The following is a 19437-nucleotide window of genomic DNA, read 5'->3' as shown; positions in this document are numbered from 1 at the left end:
GTGACCATAGACCTCTTGGTTACTTAATCTTCAAACTGGTGATAATACTTATAGTGCCTACCTTACAGGGCTATTGTGAGGCTTTAGTGAGTTACTGTCTGTAAGGCATTTTGCAAACCTTAGCATGCTAGACGAATGGTGGCTATCATTAATAGAGTATTTTAGCAATCCTATGAGGAAACTAATGTGAGCATTATTAACCCATTTAAGAAGGATAAGGAAACTGAGGCTAGAAGAGGTTAAATGATTTGGTCATATCCCTTCAACTAGTACTAAAGTCAGGATTTGAATTGAGTCCTCTTGACTCCCTATCTTAGCGTTATTTTTTGTACCCCATGCTACCTCTTCTAGCACAAATAATCCAATTTATAATTCTGACTCTCCAAATGTCCACCTGTGTGATCTCAGGAACGTCATCTCCACTGTCTGGGCTTCAGTTTTCTTATTTGCAAAAAAGGCCATTATCTGATCTGTATGGTTTCCCTGTGGTTTTGTCTGAATCAGATGTTCTAGAATTATGATTTGAAATTCCAGATAACCTTGGAAGTGATTTCACTTGCGTGGCATTGAGCTGAGAAAGTTACTGATATATGAGTTAATGCCTTAGGCTCTTCTCATCACATGGGCAACTCTAATACAATTGCTTCATGTAAAGCTAACTTGGGTAGCAGAATGGTCCAGTGAAGCTAGGGACGCAGTTGGAAGGCACGAGATATATGATTTGTATTCTACTTTTCCTCACATAGCTAGTACAATGGCGAACACTAGACCTAGAACCCCAATCATCTGCCTGTTTCCTACAACTGATTGCTTCTGTATTTTGGCTTCCTAAAAGCTAGGCTAACCAGCATTTGGTAAGATATGGGGGGGGGGGCAGCTAGGTGGCGCAGTGGATAGAGCACTGGCTCTGGAGTCAGGAGGACCTGAGTTCAAATCCGGCCTCAGACACTTAACACTTACTAGCTGTGTGACCCTGGGCAAGTCACTTAACCCCAATTGCCTCACAAAAAAAAAATGATATAGGGGGATATGATGATGTTCGTTCCCCCCATATTCCTTGGTTTTTTATTGTTTTACATTCGTTTTTAAAATTTTCAGTTCCAAATTCTCTCCTTCCCATACCCATTGAGAAGGCAAACAATATGATAATCATTATACGTATGAAATCATGCAAATCATTTCCATATTAGCCATGATTCAAAAAATAAGCAAGAAAAACAAAGTGGAAAAAAGAGTAAACTTCAATCTGTACTTAGAGTTTGTCAGTTCTTTCCTTGGAGGTGGATAGCAGTTTTTTGTTTTTGTTTTTTTATCATGAGTCCTTTCAAATTGTGAATCATTGTATTGATCAAAGTAGCTAAGTCTTTCACAGTTGATTATCATTATAATATTGTTATCACAGTATTCTGATTCTGTTCACTTCATTTTGCATTAATTCATATAAGTCTTCCTAAGTTTTTCTGAAGCTGTCCCCTTTATTATTTCTTATAGCACAGTAGTATTCCATCAGAATCATATACCACAACTGGAAGCTGATTTCTATTTCAATGAGCTTCCTTCTCATCATTATGATTTGGGGATGAAAATGGGGTTTTCTGTCTCCAGTTGATGGGCATTCCCTCAGTTTCCAATTCTTTGTCACCACTAAAGAGCTGCTACAAATATTTTTGTACATATAGGCACTTTTCCTTTTTGTTTTTTAACTCTCTGGGATACAGACCTAGTGGTGGTATTGCTGGGTCAAAGGGTATACAGAGTTTTATATCCCTTTGAATATAGCTTCAAAATGTTCTTCAGAATGGTTGGACCAGCTCACAACTCCACCAACAAGGCATTAGTGGTGCAATGTTATTCTTTAAAAGAAGCTGTTCAGCCAGAGAATGGCATTTATGATAATTAGATGAGTTCACATTTCTATTGGGCTATAAAATTTATAAAAATGCTTTTCTTACCACCACTTTGGGAGGCAGGGAATACAGGTATTATGATCTGTTTTACAGAGAAGGACACTTCACAAAGCTAGCAAGTGTCAAAGCTGGGATTCACCCCACCCCCAGGTCCCTTGTCTTTGAATCATCAGTGATCTTTAAAAACTTCTGCTTGTTTTCATGTGTTCAGAAAATGAAGAAACTTTGCCCTCTAGTGGTTACATATGGACACATCTTCAGTGCCCTTTTGGAATAGAGATTTCAGCATAGCCATTGACTTCTTTCTGACCTACTTGTTTGTGGACAATGATATTTTACTCCTTCATAGAATCATAGAGGTGGTACTATTCCTGCTTCCTGCCAGGTAGAGGGATGGCCCAATGATCAGGCGATCTCTACTCGCTTCTTTGCCTTGCCATTGATGAATGAACTGGAAATTGGTTTCTGTTTCTCTGAGCTTCCTTCATATCATTATGATTTAGGGATAAAAATGGGTTTCTCTGTCTCTAGCTCACACGGGAGGTGGTGAAACTTGGTTGGGTGACATTTGTAGTAGGATAAGCCTTCTTCCTATGAAGATGCAAGAGTGGGGAATGGGATGCTCATAGGATTAGAGGTTAGAGCTGGAAGAATAATTGGAGATGACCTAGCCCAACTCTCTAAATATAAGCAGAAACTGAGAGCCATAGAGGTCAAGTGGCTTGGCCAAGGTTATAAAGGCAGTGAATAGTAGGGCCATTATTCAACAAAAATTTATTAAAAGCCTTCTACCATGTACAAGGAACTGGGCACCAGAGATACAAGGACAAAAAGGTAAACACATGCCCAAATAAATATAGTGTAAGGAAAACTAAGCACTGTTATCTGAGATATCAGGAAGGTCTTCACAGAGGAGGTCAAATCTGACTTCAACCCTGAAGGAAGTTAAAGATCCTGAAAGGCAGAGATAAGAAAGAAGGCATGGAGAAGACTGTGAGAATGCATAGAGGCAGAAAATGGAGCATTGAGTTTAGACAACATTAAATGGTATAGTTTGACTTAAACTCATAAGAATGGGTGGAGAATGAAATAAGGCTAGAAATGTAAGAGAGAAGCTTATTATGGAGACAACTTATAGGCCTGCCCAGGAACTTTTTTTTTTTGGCAGGGCAATTGTGGTTAAGTGACTTGCCCAGGGTCACACAGCTAGTAAGTGTCAAGTGTTTGAGGCTGGATTTGAACTCAGGTCCTCCTGACTCCAGGGCCGGTGCTCTCTCTATCCACTGTGCCACCTAGCTGCCCCCCTGTCCAAGAACTTTTAATTTTATCCTATAGTCAAGGTGGGGCAGCTAGGTGGCACAGTAGATGGAGCACCGGCCCTGGAATCAGGAGGACCTGAGTTCAAATTTGGCCTCAGACACTTGACACTTACTAGCTGTGTGACAAGTCACTTAACCCTGATTGCCTTGAACATCTGGGGCCATCTCCAGTCATCCTGATATATCTTGCCACTGGACCCAGATAGCTCTGGAGAAAAGAGTGAGGCCAGTGATTTTGTACGGACCTCCCTCACTGAAATCCAAATTCACTGTAAGTCATGATGTCACCTCCCAATGTCACGGTCCTCCTCAAGAATGAAGAACTAACAACAACAACAACAACAACAACAACAACAAATAACAATAGGCAAGGTGGAGCCAAGTAAGATTTTCTAGCAAAGGAGGGGACATGGTTAGAACTGTGCCTTAGGGAGATTACTTTGTCATCTGGGTGGGAGATAGACTGGAAAGGGGAGAGACTTGAAGCAAGGAGACATTATTTGGGATGATATTCTAGTAGGTCATGTGAAAAGTGATAACACCTGAATTAGGGTAGTGGTTGAGTGAGTGAATATGAGACAAATATGAGAGATATTGCAGAGGAAGAATCAACAAGGGTTGGCAACTGCTTGGATTTATGATAGGTAAGGGAGAGAAAACAGTCAGGATATTTCCAAGGTTGTGAAACTGGGTGGTTAGGAAAATGGTTTGTTTCTCTTTGTGTTTGTGGGGTTTTTCTTTTTTTGTCTTATTCTTGAGATCTTCTCATTCCTCCTGACTAAAACTCCCCTGCAGAATTTTAGTCCATGCGCTCCTACTTTTCCCTTTTCAGAATCCTTAGATATTGGCTCTCCCTAAATCTAAGGGACACGTCAGATTATGTTCAACTTCCTTCCTTCTGAAATCTGCCTGCTTATTGTTTCTTACAGCACAATTGTATTCCATTACATTCATATACCACAACTTGTTTAGCCATTTCCCAATTGATGGGTATTCGCTCAATTTCCAATTCTTTGCCACTACAAAAAGAGCAACTATAAATATTTTTGTACGTGTGGATCCTTTTCCCTTTATTGTGATTTTTGGGATAAAGACCTAATAATGGTATTGCTGGGTCAAAGAGTATGCAGTTTTATAGCCCTTTGGGCATAGTTCCAAATTACTCTCCAAAATGTTTGGATCAGTTCACAGCTCTACCAACAATGCATTAGTGTTCCAATTGTTCCACAGCTTCTCCAACATTTATTATTTTCCTTTTTTGTCATATTAGCCAATCTGAGAGGTGTGAGGTGGTACCTCAGAGTAGTTTTAATTTGCATTTCTCTAGTCAGCAGTGATTTAGAGCATTTTTTCATATGGCTATAGATAGCTTTGATTTCTTCATCTGAAAACTGCCTATTCATATCCTTTGACCATTTCTCAATTGGGGGATAACTTGCATTCTTATAAATTTGATTTAGTTCCCTATATATTTTAGAAATGATGCCTTTATCAGAAATACTGGCTGTAACCACTCATTATTTCTTATAGCACAATAGTAGAATTCCATTCCATTTATATGTCATAATTTGTTTGGCTATTCTTCAATTGATGGATACTTCCATAGTTTTCAGATTTTTGCTACCACAAAAAGAACTGCTATAATAATATTTTTTCTTTTACAAATGAGTCTTTTTCCTCTTACTTTTATCTATTTAGGGAATAGGCCTAGAAGTGGTATACAAGCATGCAATATTTTTAACAGCCTTTGTTACTTTTGCTCAATTCCTGGCCAGGAGCCCATCATTCCTACATTTTAAGCCATGATCGAGAAATCCAAATTCCTTTCTCAGAATCATATTCTTAAACAGCTATATGCTAAATATATATAATAATATGTAATATACATATACTTATATACTATATACTATATGATTATAATATAATGTATAATATATACATACACATATGTATAAAACACCAAACTGAAATATGATGATATATCATCTTGAACCCACAATGGATAAAATAGATTTAAAACAGAGCATCAAAATGAAGCCAGCTTCCAGACTTTCCATTTTCATCTGACCCAATATACCTGAGGGTTGAAAAGCCCAAGAAAAAGAGAGCTAAGGAAACATATTTCCTTCTGCCAACCTAGACACCTGGAACTTGGATCTAGAAATCACGTGTAGTCCTTACCAGCTATGGAGAAAGAGTTGGCTAAGAATACTGAATTAACATTCTGTTTTTCATCCTGTTTCACTTGCCTAAAACAGTCTGCTCATACTTATTCCCATTCCTCCTAAACGGTCTATCCGATGTTGAATGGTGTGGAAGCAGACTCATCCACTTTAGAAATCTGTGATATAATTAAGGGATAATATTTGTGGCAGAAGAGAAGACAGCAGTAAACACCTTCTGTGAGTGACTCATACTGAAGAGGGTGTTTGATGGAGGTGTTTGTTTTTGTGTTGTTTTTTTTTTAAAGAAAATTACAAACTGAGATGTTTGAAAGAACCACAGAATCAGGACCAAACAGTCTCAGAGTTGGAACAGATATTAAAGGCCATCTAATCTAAATCAAAAATACCCTCTAAAATCCAGCCCTAACAGATGGCCATGCATCCAGCCTCTGCCTGTCTTATGTGAGCTGACATTGAATAAAATTTATCTGTCGGCAAAGTCTCCAATAGGGGAGAAGATGTAAAATTGGCTCAATTCATAGTTACTATTGGGGATTATGAAGGGAGCTCATATCAGGGTCAAGACTAGAAAGAGTGAAAAAAAAAAGAAAAAAAAGAGTGGACCGATGCCAATAAATGTTAGCATCGGAGATGGAAGCTGAGGGTGGAAAGGTATGGGAATTATAAGGGCCTAAAATTCTAGCTACTCTGTCTAAAATATCTAATGAGTGGTCACCAATAAATTATAAGCTTTAGCAAGAGTTAGACTTTTAAGCATTTATTAAGGAGAATAAGAATTTGGTGAAGAGAGAGAGAAAGAGGCATAGATTCAGCTATCTCAGGAAGCCTGCATTTCTGCTCCACTCTCCACAAGAGTCCTGATGGAAGAGAGCGAGAGCCAGCCTCACCCCTTCTTCCTCCCACAAGCCTTCTGTGAAACTGGGAACATCCCATCCACAAGAACACACAGCTCCAAGCTAATTGGCTGGTAGCTTTGATAGACAGTACCCACGAGCAAACGTCACTTCCTGATGACAAAGAAAAGCCGCATGGCTTGTCCTCAGACGCCTTCTCCTCATGGCAGAGCGTTCCTACAGTAGCTCCAGCAGGTGGCGCCATTCCAATCAATACAGAATGATACTGAAGGCCTGGATATCAAAGTCCAGAACCAGTCTTGGATTCTGGCTTCCACTAAGAATATCATGAAAAGATCTGATTAGAGTTAAACTATAGTTCTGTTTGATAACTATGGGAAATCTAGGTATACAGAGTTTCATCGGTTCTAGAGCTTCCTCTAGCTCAACACTCTCATTTTACAGATATAACTCAATCCAACAAGCCTTTGTTCAGTGCTTACTTTGTATGTGTTGGGTACTAGGAGTGCAGACACAAAACAAAAATAGTCCCTGCCCTTATGAAGCTTACATTCTTCTGGGGATACAATGTGTAAACAGAAAAGCCTATGCATAATAATGTCATATATATGTGAACAATATATACACATATACCTATATATGCATATATATAAATAAAATGTTTATAATACATATAAATATATTTAAAACCATAGATGACACATTATACTATGTATATATTACACATAATATGCATGCATATTTAGATTTGTATGTATTATCTTTTTATATGTAAATATGTCTAAAACCTATAATAAGTTGAGAAAGGAGATAGCACCTTGTCTGAGGTCCTACAGGTAGCAAATCTCTGAGCCAAGATTCAAACCCAAGACTTCTAATTTCAAATCAAGTAAACTTTCCATTTATGCCAGGCTGCTTCATAGTTTTGGTATTCTAATGATAATGATTATTTAATAATAATACAATAATAACTGACTATATACGGTTTTAAAGCAAAGAGCTTTGCTTATATTCTCATTGGAGTCTCATGACAATCTTTTTGAGGTAGGTCATACAATTGTTACCTCTGTTTTAGAAACTGAGGCTCACCCATGGTGAGTCTCCAATAAACCAGGAAGTGGAATTTGAACCCAGTTCTTTCTGACTCCAAGTCCAGCATTCAATTTCATGCCTTAAATGTCCTCCCACAAGGAGAATATAGTACTTTAGAGTGAATGTATTTGGAGAAAGTGTAGCCTAAAGGAAAACTTGACTGTTTTTATTCTCTTTTTAAAATAAAAGATACTCTTCTATTTTCTGCTTCTTCCACATATCTATCTATTATTTTCTCTGATCATAGTCCTATTTGTGATATGCAAATACACAGTAGTCTTTTCCCCCCTTTTTATCCACCCATAGGTGGAGCTAGTAATCCCTCTAACAGACTCCAGCATCTGGCTTCTCACATTTCATTTGAAATTGTTATCATTCATTCGTGCTTTCCACCTCGGAAGCTGAAACACTGCTAAGTTTATGAGCTTCTAAGACCAAAGGCATCCTATATTTCCATTTAAGTCTTTAATGGACCATACCCTCTTACTGTCCCCTTCCTGGATGGCCATGTACAATTCTTCACCTTCCCTCCCATACCCAGTTCTCTCTTGGTCTAGCTCACTTTCCCAGTCTCCCCACAAAAGGAATATTGATAGAAATCACACGAAAAACTCAGGGGAAAAACAAAAGCAAAGCAACACTCCCTTAGGGCGGTTAGTGCAGTGCTTGGCACATAGTAGGCACTTGATAAATGTTGATTGATTGGTTGAAAAAAGAGATGGATGCCTTTGTTGTACTGAGCTGCTTTGTACTTCCAACCCCTTTCTCTATTTAAGCTCTTAGCTTCATGTCCCCAGGACATTGTCTTGATCCCTGTTATTTGGCCCCTAACCCAAGGAGCAGGACTATTTTTTAAAAAATGCCTCTTTGTGAGCAAATCAGAATAAATCCCTAGCTACATTTTATGGAGGCTGTGTGCTCTAGTGGAACATGCACTGAATGTGAAGTCAGAGGATGTCAGTCCAAACCCCAGTGGTTACTGATTAGCTGTGGGACATTGGGGAAGGCCTTTTGGGGGGCTTTGGTTTCCTCCTCTGTAAAAAGAAGACTGGACTAGATAGTTTCTCTCTCTCTCTCTTTTTTTGGTGGGGCAATGAGGGTTAAGTGACTTGCCCAAGGTCACACAGCTAGTATGTGTCAAGTGTCTGAGGCCAGATTTGAACTCAGGTCCTCCTGAATCCAGGGTTAGTGCTTTATCCATTGCGCCACCTAGCTGCCCTGACTAAATAGTCTCTTACGGTGCCTTCTAATGGAAAAAAAAAATCCTATTTATTTTTAAATGCAGTCAGTCCTGGGACTAGCCTCTAATTTTATTGCTTCTTTTGGCTTCTTTTCCATTCTATAAATGCTGGTTGATCGATTGATTTGCCATCTTGTTGTGCAGAGAACTGAGCTGGGCACTGGAAGTTATACAAGGTTTAGACAAAACACTGCCCTTATGTCCTTACTAGTTGGTTACTTTTAATGTTCTGTGTGTTTTTTTGGGGGGAGGCATTTTCTCCTCTTTTTCTCTTTGTTGTTTTCTAAGGGGTGTGCTATATATAGTTACTGCCATCTTGACTGGAGAGCTTGATAGATAATTATCATAATCATAGCGAACATTCACATAGCGATTTCAGAATTACAAAACACTTTACAGAATGAGGTCATTTGATCCTCTCAACACCCTTGTAAGGTAGGGTGTTCAGGGGTCATTATCATTCCCGTGGTGGTGGTCCTGGTAGTGATGGTGGTGGTTTTTTTTTTTTTTTTGGTGGGGCAATGGGGGTTAAGTGACTTTCCCAGAGTCTCACAGCTAATAAGTGTCAAGTGTCTGAGGTCGGATTTGAACTCAGGTACTCCTGAGTCCAGAGCCAGTGCTCTACCACTGTGTCACCTATCTGCCCCCGCTGTTGTTGTTTTAAACAGGCAAGTGAACTAGGGCTTAGAAGGTCATATACTAGTATGTGACAGAGCTGGGAGTGAGGAGAGGTCCCTGATTCCAAATCCAGTGCCACCACACAGGCCAACTTTTAAAGACCTGGGTCCAGTTTGCTGTATTCATAAAGAGATGGAAGAATGCAGGATTTAAACAGGACTCTGCAACCTTTTAGAAGTAGCACGCCAAGACTTCTTTTATTCACTCCCTCTCCTATGGCTGGTGGGGAGGGGGGGACAGCAAAATTGCTGTTGTTGTGGTATGAAGCCCAAGCTAAGAGAGTAATTCAGGGACATCTTGGGAAAATTTCCTTTGAGCATTGGGGTGGGGCAGCTAGGTGGCGCAGTGGATAGAGCACTGGCCCTGGATTCAGGAGAATCTGAGTTCAAATCCTGCCTCAGACACTTGACACTTACTAGCTGTGTGACCCTGGGCAAGTCACTTAACCCCAACTGCCTCACCAAAAAGGAAAAAAAAATAAAGAGCATTGGGGTCTCCATAACAAATTATTAGGTGTTCAGGAAAGACATCTCATGATGGTGGGTTCTGAGCTTTGGAGAAGACCTGCCTTGAGTGCCTGGGGCTTGCTATAGGATTAGGTAGAGGCCCTTGGGATGGGCTGCCCCTTGCCCACCCTTTGCAAAACACCTATACCTATGGGAGGGATCACACCTTAAGTAGCTATCAACTAATACTCTCATTCAACAAACTTATTTTATTGAGGATTGTTTCATTTCTATTTTTGTATTCTTATCACAGTGCCTGGCACATAGTAGGAGCTTAATAAATACTGGCTGATTGATTGATTATGTGCAGAGCACATAATCAGACCTTGTGTTCATGATAGTCAGAAGTCACAGAGTGAAGGCCTGAACTTGAATAATCTTAAAACCGTACTAAGATTTTTGGGACACCCCTCTTATTCTCTTTGGGGACTTCACTTTTTCAACACTGATTACTGCAGTTTCTCAGGACAACCTTTTAAAGGTTATTTCCTGATTTCAGATAGGTGAGGCTGTCCCATTAAATGACTTCTGAATACAGGCAGATGATGTTATTGCATTGTTATTACTGTACTTCCCCTTGTGACATAACTGCGTTGAAAAATATGAAATGAATTAATGCAAATGAGAAAGACCTGAAGCCTGACCTTTCTTCTCACTCCTTGTTCTTTCTGCAGTGGAGCCCAGGGAGAATATACTGGGTTGGCTGCAATCAAGGCTTATTTAAACAGGAAAGGAGAACCTCACCGAATTGTGAGTGTGAACAAGGGGTGTGCTTGGGGAGGAGGAGGGGGAGGGACAGCAAAGGGATGAAGCTGCCCAAACCTCTGTGATTCCAAGTCTCTCATCTGTGAAACGGGGGATGGTGGCACTTGCCTCCCAAACATTTTATGGGGCCATTTTGAAGAATGTATGCTCTGATCAAAATTCTCCCAGACTGCCTCTAGACTTCCTTTAAAATGCCTGCCCAGCATGGTTCTGGGGACATAAGTGCTTAACAAATATTTGTTGAATGAATGAAGAAAGGAATGAAGGAATCACTTCCTGGTAGGTGAAGCTCCTGCCCACAGAATATACCACAGAAAGAGAACATGTTTTTGTATTTTCTGCCTTGCTATTGTTCTGAGGGCTTTTGATCTTCTCCTGCCTTGCTGACCTCCTCCCCGTGTGTCTCTGGCCTCCGGCTACCCTGAGTGAATGTTCGGGGTTAGTGAGCCAACCGTGTGTAGGCTGCCGATATAATAGGGGACTATTGTTTGGGCCAGCAGGTGCTAAAGTCTTCTATGGAATTTAGTTAATCCCCAACAGCACTTGGATTGGATATCCAATTGGCAGGGGATTGAATATCCCAAAGTTTTCAGTTGTAGTAGGGAGAGGAAGCATCGGTTTGTAACTGATTCCTAGCTGGAGCTTCTATTGAATTATAAATGCAACTACAAATGATGGTGTGTCCAGATGGCAATTGATAGAGGGAGGGGAACGGCCAGTGGACGGGTGGTGCCTGCAGATGTGAGTGCATTTCTGATGGCATTTGCTTACTATTCCTTTCGTGGTTGATTTTGCTCGACTTAAACATTTGAAAATTTTAGAAACTTTCTCCTTAAAAAGCAAGGTAGGGGCAGCTAGATGGTGCAGTGGATAGAGCACCAGCCCTGGAGTCAGGAGCACCTGAGTTCAAATCCGGCCTCAGACACTTAACACTTACTAGCTGTGTGACCCTGGGCAAGTCACTTAACCCCAATTGCCTCACTAAAAAAAAAAAAAAGTAAAAAGCAAACAGAACACTCCATTTCTCTCTGTCTTTCCTCTGATCACTTCCCCTGCCCTTATGTGTGTCTTGATTGCTTTGCCCTGGTTGATGAATTCATATTAGTTTAAAAGACTTCTCCAAATTTGATTGTTTTTTTAATTACAAATTTGGGATTTTTCATATCTTGAGCAAGAGCACAGCTCCAATTAGGGAATTCCAAAGCAAATCAAAGCCTTAAATCTAGTCTCCTTCCTCGGCCAAGGACAAGTGAGGGAATTGAAAATTAATGATGGTATGTCTTGCCCACTAATAGGTGGTCAGTGACAGAGCTGGGAATAGAATCAAGATCTCCTGGCTAATAACCCACTGCCCTGTAGACTGTACCATGCTCCCACCACACTTTCACAAAATTTTCAATCTAACACCAGACAGATAGCTATGAATGTCCATGAATTGTGGTAACCAAAGAGAGGAAGGTTGAAGAAAGAAAACCAAAGGCCTTGTAATTTTTTTTACCAGACCTTTGGATTTCATTGGTCTAGGGGAGTATCACTGAGTAACATTTCCAGCAGTTTTTTACTCTTATGACAGTTGCCTTAGGCATTTTGAGGTTAAGTGACTTTTCAGGGTCACCTAAGCCAGTATGTGATCAAAGCAGGACATAATTACATTTAGGAAAAATCTCCCATGACTCACTGGACCTCTTGCCTTTTCTATTTCTTTCTTGTTCAACCTTTTGTGCTTCCACTATTTTTTTGTGCATAACATATTTCCCCTTTAGCTCCCTCGTCATCAACACTTAGAAATAAGTAAGGCTCTCTTAGGTTCATTCCATTTTATACTGAGTCATGTGTAAGAGAAGTCCAGTCTTTTGTCTCCTCAATTCTAGGAACACGATGTTTTGTACTGCCGCACCAAAAAAAAAAAAAAAAGGCAGGAACAATTCTTACTCTTTGTTTGTAAAAATAGATGTAATAAGCTTGAACTTCTGTAGTCCTTTCTAGATCAAAGGCTCATTTGAGGCTGGCTTTTCTAGTTGTCAAAGGGAAAGATAAGGAAGGATGTGTGCACTAACTCACAAGGGGAGAATGTCTTTTTTCTTTCTCTGATCTGTTGTTCTAACATAGCATGCTGTAATGGCTCTGAAGAAATAGATCTTCCCTTTGTAAGATCATGAAGTAGGAATGACCAGGGCTTAGGGAACCACCCAAGTTCCTAAACATCTCTTGTTGAAACATAGGAGGTTCGTGTGTGAGTATGTGTGTATGTGTATGTGTGTGTGTGTGTGTGTGTGTGTGTGTGTGTGTGTGTGTGTGTGTGTGTGTTCCAAGGATGTGCTGGAACCAGCTAGAACTGCTCTGGAGAGCTGCTTGATAAATTTTCAATGTGAACATTTATACCTTAGAAATTTGGAAATACTACAAATCAGGGTTTTGTTTATTGTTTAGACTTAAGAAAGTGATAGAAAAAAGGTTAATAACAGATTAAACTTAAAAGCCCACTATCTACTTTTTTCCCCCTGAAGGCTAAGGGTTAAGTGACTTGCCCAGAGTCACACAGATGGATTTGAATTCAGGTTCTCCTTATTCCAGGGCTGGTGCTTTGTCCACTTCACCGCTTAGCAGCCCCTGCCCTCTACTTTCTGTAAGACTGTTTTTCTTTTTTTCTTTTTCTCTCTCTTTCTTTCTTTCTCTCTCTCTTTCTTTCTTTTTCTCTCTCTCTCTCTTTCTTTCTTTCTTTCTTTTTCTTCCTTCCTTCCTTCCTTCCTTCCTTCCTTCCTTCCTTCCTTCCTTCCTTCCTTCCTTCCTTCCTTCCTTCCTTCCTTCCTTCCTTCCTTCCTTCCTTCCTTCCTTTTTGTGGGGCAATGAGGGTTAAGTGACTTGCCCAGAGTCACAGAGCTAGTCAAGTGTCTGAGGCTGGATTTGAACTGAGGTCCTCCTGAATCCAGGGCCAGTGCTTTATCCACTGCGCCACCTAGCTGCCCCTACCATGTTTTTTGTTTGTTTGTTTGTTTTTGCAGGGCAATGAGGGTTAAGTGACTTGTCCAGGGTCACACAGCTAGCAAGTGTCAAGTGTCTGAGGCCAGATTTGAACTCAGGTACTCCTGAATCCAGGGCCGGTGCTTTATCTACTGCGCCACCTAGCTGCTCCCTCCCTACCATGTTTTTAAAAGATTCTATTTTGAACACTCATAACTAACTGATATTTATGTATGTTATGTGATATGCACACATATATGTATACATACATATATTATTCTATATATACTATATATGTGTGTATACTCATATTTTAATATACATATATGAACATATGCATATATGCATACACACACACATATATATATATAATTTCCTCATTTGAGTCCTACAACATCCTTGTGAGGCAGGTACTACAATATTATATACATATTATTATTCCCATTTTATATATTAGGAAAGTGAGGCTCAAGAGGTCTTGTGGCTTGTCGGTGACCACAAGAGCTAGTGAGGAGCAGAGACAGATCTTGAACCTAGATATTTTTGACTTCAAGGCTGGCCCTAGATCCAGTGTGCCATAACTCAATTGATTGCTCTTGTTATTGTCATTATTCTTTTTTAGAGAGGCAGTAGATAGAGCATTGACCTTGGAGCCAAGAATGAATATATGTATGAACAAACATTAATTTTTCACGCTTTGCAAAACAAAGAGAAATGTAAAATAGTCATTTCCTATTCTAAGGGGTGGGGGGAGACAACAAATATAGTTGATTTCAGCTGAGAGTCAGACGGAAAGACCCAGGGGTCCTTAGGGTGCAGCAGCAGAACAGATGATAATACATATTCTTTAGTGCCATCTTGATTGACAAAAACCATCTCGGTTTCCGATGTCGGAACATATGATAGTGCCAAGGATTTTAGTGTTGAGCATATTCTTTTTGAGGTTTTAAGTAGTTGTGGCTGCTGAGGAGGTGGGGCTACATTGCCTTCAAAGGCAGTTTGCTGGGTCTCACCGCCCTAAAAGTTGCAAGTGGTGCTAGTGGTGGGGGAAAAGGGCTGGGTGCTGCTATTCTGGGAGCTCTTGTGCTGAACTGCCCAATCGGTGGAAGCTGCTTAGTGGTTGGAGGTGGGGGTGATGACCAGACCCATCTTGATGAGTTGCTCCCTGGACAGAGTCTATAGGATCCCGGATGGAAACAGGGCTGGGGGGAATTCTTCCAAGTCTCTAGTTCAGAAAGACCTAGATTCAAATTCTGACCCTGATGCTAAATAGATGTGTGACCTTGGACAAATCATTTACTCTCTTTGTACTTCAAGCAGGTCCCTGGGCCTTACCTCTACTGTATAGAGAGTTTCCACGCTGGAAGCTCGCTCCTTACATGACCGAAATCACAGATCCTTCCTCCTGTCTTCCTTTTAATATCAGTATAATGTATATTGTTCTGATTCTTGACTCTTCATTCATCAGCTTCTAGCAGGTCTTTGTGTTCTTCCTAATCATCTTTTCTTATGGCACAATCATCTGCCTTTTCATATTCTCGAATTTATTCTGTTATTTCCTAACTGGTAGTTTTCAGGTTGTTTTGTTTTGTTTTGTTTTGTTTGCTATTGCAAATAAGGCCATTATGAAGGTTATGCTTTATTGGCATGCCTTGCACATAGGTGTTCAATAAATATTGATTAAATGATTAGTATGCTGAAACTGGAAGATTCTCTGTCTCCCCTTGTTATGTTTTTTTCACAACTTTCAGCTCATCCTAGGTTAACCAGTGTTTACGAGAACCCACAAAACAGGGAGTGCTTTTCGAACAACAACGGATTTGGCATTTAAGTCTGAAAGATTTAGCTTGTGGCCTTGTGGTTTTTCTGATTAATTGAGTTTAGAGTAACTCTCTATCACTGGAATGTTTGAACAAGTTAATTTGAACTTATGGAAAATCAGCTGACTCATTTCCCTGGGGTAGCAACAGACTTTTGATCCAGAAAACTGAGATGGGAAAGAAGTTATTGTTTTTCAGTCCACCTCCATTGTATTTATATGTTTTATGCATAAGACAAGATCCAAACAAGGCCATGGTACTTTGCTGGGATGGGGTGGGAGAGGAGAAGTTGAACTAATATTCTGAACTTCTGCACTGTCTTTCAGAAAAATAAAACATTGAGGGGGAAGGGACTGAAATGAAAACCACTCCTTTCTCTTGCCTCGGAACAATTTGTAACCAAGAAGGCTAATCAGTGCATAGCTTACAGCACATTATAAGACACCATTCAATGGGTTGTATTGGAACAAAAAAAAGCCTACATTGATAAGTATTTAGTATTAATTTAGTTATTGTTTGTAGAAGGCACATCTGGATAAACTTTCATTCTTATTTAACATTACTGCTTCATAAGATGGATGGTTATTGTTTTTTTAGAAGCTTATTTTTTAAACCTTCATTCTTCTCTCCTCCCTGCACTATTTTCATTTTCTAAGGTCTGCCTTATTCCTAAATCTGCACATGGTACCAACCCTGCCAGTGCCCAGATGGCAGGTATGAAGATTCAGCCAGTGGAGGTGGACAAATATGGGAGTATTGACATAGTTCATCTCAGAGCCATGGTGAGCGCGGTTCCTGTTGGGAATGACTGTTGGAGGGATGGGATGAGGGAACAGGGAAAAAAGTGGAAGGTACCTGTGTACATACGTCTTAGGAGTGCCTTCTCTCCTCTTTGGGTTCCTAACTTTGACTGAGATCTATCTTTCAAGCCGGTTTAGGGGAAGCAGCCTCAAATCAGAAGCCAACAATCCACACCAGCCTGTAAGAAAATGGCCCTTTGGCCCTGGATCAACTTGCCCATAGTTGATGTTCTCCTTCCTCTTCACCAGTTTAAAGAAACATCAGATGATTAGAAAATATCCCCTCCTCTAATTCATGAATTTAAGGAGTCTTTGTATAAGCAAGTGAATTTGATCTTTGGTAGTCTAAGGACACTATGTTCTGACCCCTTCTCTCCTTATCTCTTGTTGCTCTTAAGGGTGACATGCACACTTTGTGACTGGAATAAAACATTTTTGCAAATTACCCAGATGTCTGTAGCACGGTTTCAGCCTTCACCTGCTGAAAGTTTCAGGCTGGCTTCCTCCCTCCTCCCTTCCCCCATTCCCAAATCCCTGGTAAAGGCGTTGCTTAGCAACCATATCTGCTTGCTGCCAGTAGACTAGCGAGCCAGGGAATCTTGAGAGTGTGAAGAAAATCAGTTGAATAGATTTGCCTGTTCAGGTTATTAGGCTGAGGGACTAGGAACTTCCTGTGGCTGCCTTCCAGGGGAAAGAGAAGATTCCACAGCTCTGCTCATTCCTGCTGGCCCACCCCCATATCTCTCTCTCTCTCTCTCTCTCTCTCTCTCTCTCTCTCTCTCTTTCTCTTTCTCTCTCTCTTTCCCTCCCTCCCTCCTTCCTTCCTTCTTTCCCCAGGTCTCTCTGACAAAAGTTCTTTGCCTTTTGTTGCATTTTATAAGACTGTAAAATATATGCTGTAATTACCTTGAGTTTTTTTTTTTTTGGACCCTACTTAATTATCCCATGAACCTAGGTCTACCAGCTTGACAAAACAAACCTATTTGCTTTTCTGTGTATCTGTTCTTTATTAAGAGGCCAAGGTCAAGACTTCTTTTTCACCTTTCTTCAGGGAAAGAGGGGAATGGAATACCTGAGGGGGAGGGAGGAGGGTGCTAGATTGACTACACCCAAATAAAGGAAAGTGGAAGGTTGAGACAGTAATACTGTATAGTGCTTGGCACATTAGTAGGTGCCTAATAAATGCTTACTGATTGACCTTATAGGTTTAGAGAGTTACCTAGGGCATTTAGAGGTTTATAAGGGTCTATCTTAATAAGTATTTGAGTATTATCCTAATTTTACAATTGAAGACTTGAGGCTTTGGAAAAGGACTTGCCAAGTCATAGCCACATAGGTGGTAAGTGACAGGGCCAGGATTGACATTTAGACCTATTAACTCTGGGTCGTCTGCTCATTTCCACGACACCATGAAAATCAGATTAAAAAACAAACAAACCCTTCTTTAGAGAGATTTGTGTCCAATTTATTTATTTATTTTTCTTCTCTTTTTTTTTGTGGGGCAGTGGAGGTTAAGTGACTTGCCCAGGGTCACACAGCTAGTACATGTCAAGTGTCTGAGGATGTATTTAAACTTAGATCCTTCTGAATCCAGGGCCGGTGCTTTATCCACTACACCACCCAGCTGCTCCGTGTCCAAATTATTTAGAAAATTACTTCAACCTCCTCCACTTAGGCTGTTGAGAACTAACTAGAGTAGGTGTTTTTATTTTCCCTCACAATGTCTTCATGGGGAGTAATTATAGCTAAGATACCCTTGCATTCATAGGATTTCAGGTAATTTTCAGAATTTAAAGTCAGACTAGTGTCATAACAGTAGCAGCTAGCATTTATAGAGTACTTTAAGATTCACAAAGCATGTTACAAATGTTATTTCATTTTATCAACAACCCTGAGTAGTAAGTGCTATTATTATTCCTATTTTATAGATGAGGAAATAGAGACAGACAGAACTTAAGTGACTTCCCCAAGGTCCCACAGCTAGCAAGTGTCAGAGGCCAGAATTGAAAGCAGAACTTGCTGACTCCAAGTCATGCACCCTGTCTGTTGCTCCACCTACCTGCCTATGTATAGTGGAAAAAGGTGTTGCTTTTAAAGTTGAGACCAAGTTCCCATTCCCATCTCTGCTCTTTACATTACTGTGTGACCTTGGACATGTCACCCAATTATTCTGGACTTCAGTTTCTTCATCTGTAAAAGGAAGAGTTTCAACTAAATGATCTTCCAGATTCCAAATTCTGTAATTCCATGTTTCTTTCTATTTAGGAGATGCAAATGGTTTATTTCCCTGTACTTTTCTGTCCTATAGGTGGATAAGCATAAAGAGAACCTGGCAGCTATCATGATCACTTACCCATCCACCAATGGGGTATTTGAGGAGAATATCAGTGATGTGTGTGACCTCATCCACCAACACGGAGGCCAGGTTTACCTTGATGGAGCAAACATGAATGCTCAGGTGGGATGGTCTCTTCCCTCGGCCATCATCTTGATACATCTCCTGGTTATCACCAGCTTCTATGGTTTCAATAGCCTCCTAAAGGGTTTTCTATCCTCTCTCTTTTCCAGATCTTTCTCCATACTGTTGCCAGAACAACATTTCTTAAAATTAAAATTTTATTGGTGCTGTTATTTTTATATCACCATTGTTCTGAAATATACCTACCTTAGCTGCCCACCTAGTAATCCTTCTGTCTTAACAAGAGAAAAACAGTCAGGCAAAGGTGATTAATATAGTAAGCCCATCTGGGCACTCCTAACATTCTGCATTGATTGTCCCCCACCTCTCTGAGAAAAGGACAGAGTTGCCTTCCTCTTTTTTCTGGGGCCACGATTAGTCACTGCAATTGCACAGCTTTTAGTATCCCTTTTGTTTACATTCTATTAATACTTGGTGGGCTTTTTTTGCATTGATGAATAGTCTCTTTTTGTACCTAGAGCTGGTCTGGTCAGGTTATTGATTCTAGGGGGTCTTCAGAGGCTGCCTGGTGCTTACTGATTTCCAATTTCTTTGCCTAGCAGTCAAGGCTATCCACAGACTGACATGGCCTGACTTTCCAGGCCCTATCTCATATTACTGTATGACTCTCTCTGTCCCTGACCGTGCAGCATGACTTTGCTTATGCCGTCTCTGGCTTTGTCTACTGAATTCATTTTAGAGGCTGCCCGTCCATGGAACTTCCTCTTTTCCCCCAAGACCTCATAGAACAACTGTGTTTTTGAACTTAACTTGTAACATCTTGCTTTTTTCATGATTTCTGCTTAGGATCTCTGTTTAGGGAAGGGGCTAACCCTTCCCTCATGGACCTG

At 40.4% G+C, this 19437-nt stretch overlaps 1 protein-coding gene across 2 annotated transcripts in view; it reads left to right on the top strand.

Moving 5' to 3' along the window:
- GLDC (glycine decarboxylase) overlaps positions 1 to 19437 on the top strand; it is a 125248-nt gene that overhangs the window by 73823 nt on the left and 31988 nt on the right. For both annotated transcript variants that reach the window (XM_043974717.1, XM_043974721.1), the window contains 3 exons: positions 10457 to 10532; positions 15985 to 16110; positions 18437 to 18586. In XM_043974717.1, the coding sequence (XP_043830652.1) occupies positions 10457 to 10532; positions 15985 to 16110; positions 18437 to 18586 (352 nt within the window). The remainder of the gene's footprint in view (positions 1 to 10456; positions 10533 to 15984; positions 16111 to 18436; positions 18587 to 19437) is intronic.

The sequence above is a fragment of the Dromiciops gliroides genome, chromosome 1 (genome assembly GCF_019393635.1).
Source record: "Dromiciops gliroides isolate mDroGli1 chromosome 1, mDroGli1.pri, whole genome shotgun sequence".
Taxonomy (NCBI): domain Eukaryota; kingdom Metazoa; phylum Chordata; class Mammalia; order Microbiotheria; family Microbiotheriidae; genus Dromiciops; species Dromiciops gliroides.
The sequence above is the reverse complement of the archived record's forward strand: the minus strand, read 5'-3'. Positions and strand labels throughout refer to the sequence as shown.